The 11,090-nt window shown below is 37.3% G+C and overlaps 1 protein-coding gene across 3 annotated transcripts in view; it reads right to left on the bottom strand.

The window, feature by feature from the left end:
* Positions 1-759: 759 nt before the first annotated feature.
* The window catches only part of LOC106951073 (leptin receptor), a 37,633-nt gene continuing 27,302 nt past the window's right edge, over positions 760-11,090 (bottom strand). For 2 of the 3 annotated variants that reach the window (XM_015038349.1, XM_015038347.1), the window contains exons 6-15: positions 8,782-8,942; positions 8,573-8,708; positions 6,606-6,766; positions 6,369-6,468; positions 5,870-5,969; positions 5,103-5,317; positions 4,419-4,564; positions 3,562-3,715; positions 2,066-2,148; positions 761-1,446 (exon numbers count right to left, since the gene is read on the bottom strand). In XM_015038349.1, the coding sequence (XP_014893835.1) occupies positions 1,159-1,446; positions 2,066-2,148; positions 3,562-3,715; positions 4,419-4,564; positions 5,103-5,317; positions 5,870-5,969; positions 6,369-6,468; positions 6,606-6,766; positions 8,573-8,708; positions 8,782-8,942 (1,544 nt within the window). In that variant the 3' untranslated portion in view covers positions 761-1,158. Of the gene's footprint in view, positions 1,447-2,065; positions 2,149-3,561; positions 3,716-4,418; positions 4,565-5,102; positions 5,318-5,869; positions 5,970-6,368; positions 6,469-6,605; positions 6,767-8,572; positions 8,709-8,781; positions 8,943-11,090 lie in introns of all 3 variants that reach the window. The other variant, XM_015038350.1, reaches the window with a different exon arrangement.

The raw sequence follows: 11,090 nt of genomic DNA, 5'->3' as shown, positions 1-11,090 counted from the left end.
AATCTTTCCTCTTTTACGCAGATGTCGACAGTGAAACAGCAGTAAAACAAGGACCATACTGGCCATCTGCATCTTCTTGTTTGTCTGCGATCCAGCATGTTCACTAAAGGTTCAGGTCTCCTACAGACCACAATTGGTCTTTTGTAGTCTCAAAAGCACGAGAACTCCCTCAACCAAGGTGTTCTCGCATACGAGTAACAAGGAACCACAAGAAAACATGTTGCATATCAAAATCATCAACAAGTCACATCACAACAAAGAGGAAGAAAGCTAGGATTTACAACTCCTTCTGCAAAGATTCTCAATCAAACCAAGATGTGCATTCACAGACAACCTCAGGTATATGTGTCCAGTGATACACGTATATTCCTTTAAAAATACATGGTAAAGCTACATATTTTAGCTGAAGTGATATGAGAAGACTTTAGAATTTTAATTTCTAAGTACATGTTCTTTAAAGACTTTCTTTAAAGACTTTCTTTAGTTTCATGAAACAAGAGCTACTGTTTTGACTGTTTATTTTTTAGCATAAAAAATAAAAGCTTCAAAAAATGTCTTTTTGAAGCTTTAACGGCTTCAAAAAGACATTAAGTTAGAAATATTCTCTTTAAATGTTTTTGCTTCAATAAACTTTTGAAATTGTTTGTACTTTTTGTGAAATGTGTTTAGAATTCAGAAAAATTAAAATCTAAACAGGAAATTTTGGATTCCATAAATAAATCAGCTGTCATAAAGCTTTATGCAAGGTACAGATGTAACATACAAATATCTAAAGGTGCCTTTAGATTCAGTTTATATTTAATCTGTATTTATGATGCATTCATGTCATTCAATTATTTAAATCATTCGCATTTCAGCATCCGAGTATTGTGTTCACCAGCACAGACTCACACAATAAAGTCTTTTTTGACACCACATCCTGATCACATATTAAACTAACCTTGAAATTTGTAGTTAATTCATAAACTACAGAAGAACATGAAGCCCAGCCATTATGTAAATCATTTTCAAGAGCCTTACTGGAAATGCAGTCAACGTGATCATCTGATATGATCTCATCTAAAAACAAAATTAGAATTTGTATTGTTCCAGTAGTTCCAGTGAAACAGTGACTAAATATTTCTCAGGAACAGACAAACATCACAACAGTTCAGCCTCTCATTGTTGTATACTAAGTAGATTACATTCCCTCAGGGATTGCTGAAATGTCCTGTTAATTCCTTTTTTCTTACGTTTAGGTTGTTTCTCCAGCGTCATGTTGACGTTGTTAACAGAGCTCCCCAGACTATTGTAGGCTTCCACAGTCACAATGTGGAGCTCCTGATTCCACTCAAAGCTGTAGGAGGACACCATATCGATCTGCCTCCTCAGCACAGATCCATTCGACGCCTGGTGCTGGACAATAAATCCATCCACACAGTAGGTATTCCAATTTGCTGAGAAAGACTGGAAAACAAAGTAAAAGATTCATTCTGCTGCTCACTATTACACTCTAATCAATATTTTAATGAGAAGCTCAAACATCTGAGGCCTCAAACTTTCTGACCTTGTCGATGATTAGCAATACCTTCATAGGCAAAACTATGTGCAGCAACGTTCTCCAATCCTACAGTCGTAAAATCAACAATTGTGGCCTTTTTGGCCTAAACAACAGAGATGTTTGATAAAACTATACCAGGCAGGAAAGCTAGGGTTAGGGTAGGGTTATAGGGTTATAGGTAGGGTTACCTGTGATTCCAGAAAATGATTGCCCAATAATAATGAGGGAGGGGTTTTGAGATCCATTTACAAACAAAAGAATAAAAAAGATTATTCAAATGTTGAAAAAAAAATGTAAGCCTTTCTTCTTACTATGTGAGCCAAATTTAGAAAGTAAAACGGCAAAGCTCACAATAAGGTTAATATCAGGTTTTATACATAAACAATCAAGCCCCTTTATTTTAAACTATGCTTTTAATTTTCCCCAAATCATTGCTCAAATCTCTTCTGGTCTAGTCTTAAGCCAGTATTGTATACCATCCTGTCTCATGAGCTGAATGCATCCCATTCTGTATGCTTTGTTTACCTCAAACAGCAGAGTGATGTTGGACTGGTTTCTGTCTGGGTCATCTTGACGTATTCTCCAGAAATCAGGCCCACGTTCAGGAGCTGAGGAAGAGAAGCAGCAGCCTAACATGAGACACTTTTTACTTTAGATGCACCAAGAAGTTAGACTGGAATTGGACTTTTCCAGTCACTGGCAAGCTGTCTCTCCACTCTCAACCAGACTCTGACATTCATTAAAAAATGAGAACATCAATAGCCAGGTCGCATTTCTTAGAATAATCTTATTGAATAAAAAGTTATTAGCCAGAAAGGTCTTCTTCTCTCTTGCAAAATCTCTCCTTACCCTGTGGGAGGTCCGAAACTCTGGTTCTCTCAGGGTTAGAATGTGGTCAGAGAGTTTATTGATTATGCAGTGGGAAGATTGGTGCCGAAAGGCGGAATACAAAAGTTTGAATAGAGATCTATTCTCTATTTGTCATACATAGAGAAGACAGGGCAGAGAATGCACTTGGGGACTAAAAAAGGAAGTATGAGGGGACTAGAGATCCAGGATCGAGAACACAACAGCAAACTTGATCTGACGAGGGGCAAGCAGAAATCAAAGTTGAAAGAGACTGGGTCTCTTTCAACCCATGACAGAGTTTTCCATTACTCTGTCATGGAAATACTGTTGGAACGACCTTGGCAAGGTAAATAAGACAATCTGATACTTGAGGAAAGACTGATGAGGGTATAAACACTAATGGAAAGGGTGACTCATAATGAGATGATTGAGCCCAGCCGAGTTACACTGCACATCACAAACCATAACTGTTTTAATTCTGGATGTGGAGATGTTGGCTGACCATTGGAAACCTCACAGGTAAAGTAAACATGCTTTGTAACAAAACAACAGTTAGTGCACTAATCATTCTGAATGGTAATATAAGAGGCTAAGGACATTTTAAACAGGACAGGAAACACAGATTCCTGTCAAATTCTCTTAAGTATAACAACATTTGGAGCCTGTGTATGACCTTCGCCACAGCTTTCCGACTGTGGATTTAATTATGGAGTTTTTAAGTGTCTGACCTGCATAGAGTAGGAACACACAAACTGAAACTTAGAGTTACACCTTACTCTTAGAAAACAATTGAATTTTGTTTTATGCCACACTGTTTTTTCCAGTTGGGCAAAAAAAAAGTGAAGAAAAAAAGTTACAGAGCTATAATTAGGCTTTAAAAATGAGTAAATTAGAAATACAGTAGTTTCTGGAGGACTTTACTGTGTTTGTAGATTTTCTGTTTATCCAGAAAATAAAGATACTCTTGTTGCTTCTGGAGAATCGCCTACAATAGCAATAGCAGACCAGATGTTTACAAACCTGATCAAAATATCTGATTGCAGTTTTTGTCTCTTTTTGTTGTTCAGTCCTTTGCTTGTGCTGATTAATTTGAATCCTGTTTTATCTTCAAATGCTATTATATAAAACGGAAATGTTACGTAGAGTTGAGTTCAGCAGTGAAGCGGGTTTACCTCTGCTGTTTTGAGCGGTGGAGTGGACAGACTCACTCCATTCACTCCAGTATCCGATCCCACTGGTGTGCATGCAGCGTACTTGAACCACGTAGATCTGGCACATGTCTGGTACCTCAACCTCGGCCCAGGTAACCCACACAGGCTTCTCAAACTGCACATATTTATATAAATATATATATTTTCATCGGGGAAAACCAGAAACATTTCTAACAACTGGAAAAGGTGCTTGCTCATTGATTAAATTTATGTCAGTTAAACAGGTTATACAAATCAGTACCAAAAGGATTTTTGTACAATCCCACAAAGATCCATCATGTCTTTCTGAGCTGTAAGTCTGCGGACTGACTGCTGGACAAACAAAACGTAATTGCTTTAGCTGCTCTGGTCTTAGGAATGAAATTTTCAATTGAAAGTTGTCATCTGGTTTTTCTGTCTACGTACTCCTTCTGTTTCCCAAAGGTATGAGAGGAAATGAGTGTAAATCAGGAAGAGAGCACAATTCATGGCATGTGTCCAATTTCCAGGAAGAATTTTCAATCACTTAACTGGAAAGAGGTTTCATCAAAATGATGGTGACAAATAACTGAAGAACGCCAAAGCATTATGCTTTGTCATTTGATAAAATTTAGGGATTATTTAATACTTTAGTTTATTTTTTTTTCCAAGCTTTTGGTTGGATCTAAAATTTGCTTCCACAGCAAAAAAGGGGTAACAAACTTTTTCCAATCAGGTGTCTCTAACCACCTGATTATTATTACTTTAATAATAATACATTTTTAAGAACTGTAAACAGCAAGACTCCATATCAAATATTATGCAGAGGTTTTGTTGGTGAAACAGTATGAAAAGCTCACCTTCCATTTCTCTAAAACGTCGAGTAAGTAGTACCGAAACTGACACTGCAGGCCTTCGACCGGCAGAGAAGGCTGTTTCCAAGTTACCCTCAGGATCCCTCCGCTCCGGCTCACCGCCGTCACATCAGTGGGAGGGTGAGGTTTTACTGCAGATCGAGTGGGAAGAAGCACACAGATACTCAATCTTGTAAAACTGAAAAAAAAAAATCATAAATTTATATTGTAGGATAAGCAGAACAAATTATCAAATAAAACCAGCTTTGCATAAAATCAAAGTGAAAATGTAAAACCATTAAGCTATTTATGTTCATTTTACAATGGAAATTTTATAGCTCAAACAGGTGTTTTCATTCATATTTTTCATGTCAAAATGCCATGCCTTTCTTTATTTAAAATTTTGAAGTGCTTAGTAATTTTAATTTGCCAATTTAATAGGCACTGATGGATGCGTTTCATATTCAGCTCCTCCTTTTTGCTGGTTTGGCAATTTGTTGCTGAGAGCAAACTGCTGTAATAGCTTTCAGTGTTTTATCATTCCACATATTCCAAAAAAACTCAAATTATAACTAAAATGTTGCTAAAATGTTGTGATGATGTAAAATGTTTCATTATTACAAGCTCACAACTTTACAATGATATTGAATAGGCCTTTACAAAATACAGATTTCAACACTTCTCCCTTACCATGATTTATGGGTGATACATAAACAGGTTTGCACCTGATGACACCTAGGCGGGTATGCAATTCAAGCCACAGTTTGTAGCAATTCATCTTCAAAGGGTGGAATGTGCAGACTTTCTCTGTAGTTTTGATTGGCATGCATTCATGTCCCATCTCACCAACGTCCTCGCCACCTCTCACCCTTTCCTCCATCTCGTCACATGACATCTCGGCACTCCTGTGCAATAAACAAAGACACACAACAGAGAAATAAGGCTTAACTTTATTTCATGCAGCCTAGTGATCTGATTTTATTTATAAGCAAACTTTATTAGTACAAGAGCAGCAAGATGGACTGCAAGTGACACCAGTGCAATGGGCCAGAGGTGTGACTGTTAACAGTTAGCTGTGCTAACCAGCTGACTATGGCATGATGAAAGGATTGTAATTTGACAGATTAAAAGCCTCTCTGCGCTGGCTTGTATCATGAGAAGGTCACCTCATTTGCAGGCAAATTTGAAGTGTGAACTTTGAAAGGTTGAATTTTACGCTTAAATTTTTGCAGGAAATTTCAAAGTAAAATAATATATTTGCATGGGATAAAAATTATGTGCTATAAATTCTATGGCTAAAAAATAGTCTGATTCCAATTAGACTATTTATTCCACATGTGGTGGTGGATCAACATCTAGGGTGCCAAACAGGTTAGGACTGCCTCTGTCCACCACTGCCACTTGTAAAAACAAAGGTCACTGCAAAGAACATGGAGTGTTTTAAAATGCATCAGTACTTGGACCGGAATTTGACTATTTCCCACTCTTTGTTCTCCCATCTGCAGGTCATAGTGTCAATGTCACCGTTGGTTACACACGTGATGCTGATGAATCCTCCTGAAACACACAACAGCAGATTAATTCACAGACAAATGTGCTGCAATTAGATTAATTAGGTTGTCCAACTACCAAATGCTTTCTTTGTGCTTCTGCAGATCACTGCCTTCTAGTAACAGGTTACTAGCAGTGTCCAAAGTCAGTCCTTAAGGGCCTCTATCCTGCATGTTTCAGTTCTTTCTCTGGTTAAACATCTGAATCAAATGATGTTTCATTAGCAGACCTCTGTGAACTTTATCACATGATGAGAAGGACCATTTAAGTCAGCTGTACTGGAGCAGAGACACATCTAAGGTCATTAACCCTAACTTTTTGAAGACTGGAACAAGACACCCATGGTTTAGGGTCAATAAGTAAATATAATTCAGTTCAGCTTGTTATCGCGGTAACAAAACTCACCTTCCACATAGATCTTGCTATAAGGAATATTCCACTCCTGTGTGCAGGTCAGCAGGTCAGACAACCCAGTTTCTGAAGCTGTGAATGTGATCTGGCTGACCTATGTTAGATTTAAAATATGTAAAACAATAAATGTCCAGAGAGATGCATGTCATGTCTAGTCTGTGTTGTTTAAATAGCAAAAAACAAATAAATAAATCCAACCCTTAAAGAATTTGATGGAGTGCTTTGTCTTACCCGCTGGTTGACAGGATGATACAAACTGGGATCAAGCGGCACCCTTCGGTTGAGGGACCACATGGCCGTATTTGCGTTGGCGCTCTGGCCGTTTAGCACACAATAAACCGTTACATTATCGCCGGCTCGCGCCACTACCATTTGAGGGATGTAGCTCACTTCTGCACACAGGGAAACATGTGAAATATATTTTAAGCTTTTTATACATGAAATTTTGCCCTGAAAATGTGAACTAATACAAGATGCAATAAGGATTAATTGGTGAATTCAAGAACTACATAGGTTAGAGAACTTTTTTAAAGGTTTTATTGGTTCTAGTGGCCTTTATTTGATAGTGAATTGACAGGAAAGTGGCTAATGAGAGAAGGGGGAGGACATGCGACAACGGACACCAGGCCGGGAATCAAACCTGCAACAACCACGTCAAGAACTAAGGCCTCCATATGTGGGTTGTGCTTAACCCCTGTGCCACCACATCACCCCAGAGAACTTTTGACAAATGTCAGGACACTTTATAAGAAAGGCAAAGGGTCAAATTAACTCCAAATGCATGAGATTCAGTTACATCCAGTTGATAACATAAGAGCTTAATTCGCTCATATATCCTGTCAGTGGTTCTAGTGGGAACAAACTGAGCTTCTGCAGTCGTTGTTGTAAGGATGAACAGAGTTTGGGGAGGACTTGCTGTAATACGATCCCAGACCAGTTTTTTAAAACACTTCATCGCCTCTGATTTGTAGTCGTTGAATCCAGAAATGTTTAGTTTCTTAGGTAAGGGAACAGTGTGGGATTTCAGGCATTACTCATGCCTGAAATGTAGACCATTGACCTTGAAGGCCACTGACATGGCCTTCAAGGTAGACCTCATCTCATGCTCTCCTACAACGAGGGTCCAGTTGCTGTGGGTTGTTCGATGTTGTGTAGCCTTTGTTAGCTTTTCCTCAGAAAAAGTTAAAGAAGATGTTCAGCGTAGGCAGGCTGCAGCTGCTAGGTTGGCCTGGTAATTGGTGAAGTACTGGATTCCCTGCCACACCTGCCTGTGGTTGTTGTTCTATAGGCAACTGATACTGATCTGCCATCACATTGTCAGACTTCTGTTTTGTACTGAATGAGACTTATGATTTGCATGAAACACCTGTTGTTTGTGTTGATGTTCTTTAAGTCTTGTCAAACATTTGTTGAGCCAAGTGGCAGTAAACATGAAATAATGATGCAAAGCATAACTCTGTTGCACAGCAACTCAGCATGGGGTGCATAGAGTTCTGTGTCTACATGAAACAAGTTCATTTACTGCACTGAAGCACAAGGCAGTAGTTTTCCTCTAGTTAAAACGTATACAGTACTGGTGTGTTTTATGTTTATGGCTCTTGAGCCATTGCGTTAAACAGTTGCATTCACCATTTTACCTACCTGTCTCCACTTGCAGTAATTCAATTGATTGCACAACATCAACCAGGTATGTGCACCGCAACATTGATGCAACATAAATACAAATGCCAAGATAGATCTATTATACATGGTGTAGAATGCTTGATACTGTGAAATGCTTTTGAATGATTTAAATCTTTCTTAAAATGCTCCAGGTGATAATCAATAGTTCAGAAATTACATAATAAATGATGACATATGGTCAGTTGATGCATTTTGACTCCTTCTCTTGGACATCAACATCCCCAGAAACTGTTGGACCCCATCATTTTTTTTTTTTTTTTAGTTTTAAAAAGCAAGTTCAAGTCACACCAAAAGCCCTTAGTCTCTTGCCTGTACCTAAAGGTTATTTCTTTAAATGACAAAAACAGAATTGGAAACAAAGTGCAGGCATTTCAGACCCCAACAGTCAGAATTACTAGTTTTGGTTCCAACATAACTCCAAAAGTTCAAGGAGTATGAATGCTTAAAGAAAAAAATATATATAAAAAATATTTTAAAATGAAACTAATCTACAGAAAAAAACTAGCAGTCCTCACTGTTCAGGGTGATATAGTAGGGGTCACTCCAGTCGCTCCACAGCTGAGTTTGGGTGGTGCAGCGAACCTGGATGGCGTATTTCAGTAAGGGTTTCAAATCCACTGACACATTGGGCTTTTCAAGTGCAGACACCACCTGGAAAAAAGTAGAGAGGATGATCACGGATATACATCCATGTAAAACTAGATTTCACCAAATGACTACCCACCTGCCAGTTTTTATGGGTGTTCTTGTTGGTATTTTCGTGGGAATATCGGATTTCATAGGCTAGCAAATCATCACTAAAGTCTAATGGCTCTTTCCAGCTGACAATGAGATCTCCCTCCACAGTCTGAACGTGTGACAGGTTGAATGGAGGACTTGGTTTCACTGTAAATAAATACATAAATAAACAAATAACATATAAAGAACATAATGTTGAAAACTCTATGAAAGAGTGTCTGTACACAGATGTCATAATTGTTGCCAACTTACATTTATAATTATATTTGACAATATAGAAAAAAAGAACAAGAGCATTAAATTTTCTTTTAAGATTTGAAAAGCAGAATAAAGTATAAAAACACTGAATAATCTCTACTAATTACAGGTGTTTATGGTTATTCATGCACAGTGAAAAATATCTTATTTGTAGTAAAAGTGGTCCTTGTAAAATAAAGATGAAAGCATCTGTAAAGAATGTAGTTTTATCTAAAATTTAAGTAATGTAGGTTACAGTTAATTATGTTTAGTTAAAAGATGGTTCTGAAAATGTAAATATAAAGAAAAAGTCAGAAGCCTAGAAAACAATAATGCTGAAGCAATACACAAATATGTTTTACGCAAGGCTTGGTGAACTTTGCATCAATTCAAATCTTTAAATGTTGATGTATAGTTATGTAGGGCTAGATAAAGTCAAACAAGTGCCGTTTTGAAATCCAAGCAAAAATGCTGGCAGCATCCTATACTGCTGTGCTAACAGTAAAGACCTGCTATTATCTTTTAGCGTTTAGAATCAGTGCACGCACGCTAAACACAGTGCTTTGAATAAACAAAATAACGAGGCCGAATAATTCAGCATCACATTATTCAAAGGTTAGGTTGGAACTTGGAGAACAACAAGTGCCTCGTATTTCCACACTCACAGTTCTGCGTACGCTGACATAAATAAATAAAAATCTCATAGTCACACAGAGAAGACGTGCACAACATCAATAATATTCAAACATTCAACAGAAAAAACATTGCTGAATACTGCATTGACATTATCAATTACATTTAAATCAACATATTCCTGACACCTTGCTATTAAACATAGCCTCACCCCAATATAAAGTTTTTTTCGCCTTAACACATATAGTCCTATTCAAAGCCTAAACTACTTTTCACAGTATATATTTGCTGCTTATATTTATTTAATTTGTTTTTCCCCATATTTTTTATACATTTTTAGTTGATTGTAAAGGATAGTTGTCACATTCATAGTAAAAAATGTTTCACATCAAAAAAACCTAGCAATAAATTGTTGCTAAGTATCTACATTTCAGACTCACTGTATATCGACATGGACCTTGAGCTTAACACATAGCTAGTGTGTCTTCTCCAGACAACTCAAACATTAGTGATGGGAAAGCCCTTTTCCACCCAACATGTTCATTTTTATATGGAATCTTAGTAGATGTGATATTATTGCCTTCTCAAATGCAGGATCATTCAGCTCCACGAGACTTATTAAACATTTCCTTGTCCCTCATATTCTAATAATCTTAATGTCTCAGAATCTGCATGCTGTGAGCTATGCAGCAGTTGTTTGTCTCATTTATTCTGCTGTAGTAATAGCTAATTCAACAGGCTTTTCATAAGGCACAGGGAAAAAACAATAATCACTCACGCATAGGCCTAAGCTAAGCATTTGTTTCCATGACAACATTTCACATATATTTAAAAGGCATGATGGGGGTTTTCAGCAGAGGGCATGTTGATACAAACAAAAGTGGTAAAATGGTGGGAGTGAGAAATGTGTTTTGTTTACTGATGGTAATATTCTGCACTTTAATCAAGTGATATTTATTAGAAAGCTGAAGACAAGAATTGTCACAGACAAAAAGAAGAAGTAGTCAAAGATCACAGCGGCAGTAAAATACACACACCCAGCATTAGGTCTGCAAAACATTAGCAAAACATGCAATATGCAATACTGAAAGCAAAGTATCCCAACTTGTTCAAAAACATACAGACATGCCATTCTTCTTTTTATAGGTAAAGATATCCAGATTGAGATAGACAGCAGCACCTGGATGGGTAGACATCCAGATTTTTTTTAAATTCTCAATCTAGTTTACTGCAGCTGCAAATACTTAAGTTATAAAGTAGAAAGATGAAGGTTGTATTGTGATACTCAGTCCAGACTGAATTAGTGTTTGGCGCATCAACTACCTATAAGGTAGTTAGTTGACTGTTGAACTAAGACTTGCTGCTTTCGTCAGTGGTATGTCAGGTTTAACAAAATGCACAACTTTGGTTTATTTATCAAAAAAA

Source organism: Poecilia latipinna, unplaced genomic scaffold (genome assembly GCF_001443285.1).
Source record: "Poecilia latipinna isolate Pla-1442-1.1 unplaced genomic scaffold, P_latipinna-1.0 Scaffold438, whole genome shotgun sequence".
NCBI classification, from domain to species: domain Eukaryota; kingdom Metazoa; phylum Chordata; class Actinopteri; order Cyprinodontiformes; family Poeciliidae; genus Poecilia; species Poecilia latipinna.
Note: the sequence above shows the minus strand (reverse complement) of the source record. Positions and strands in the feature narration are given on the sequence as shown.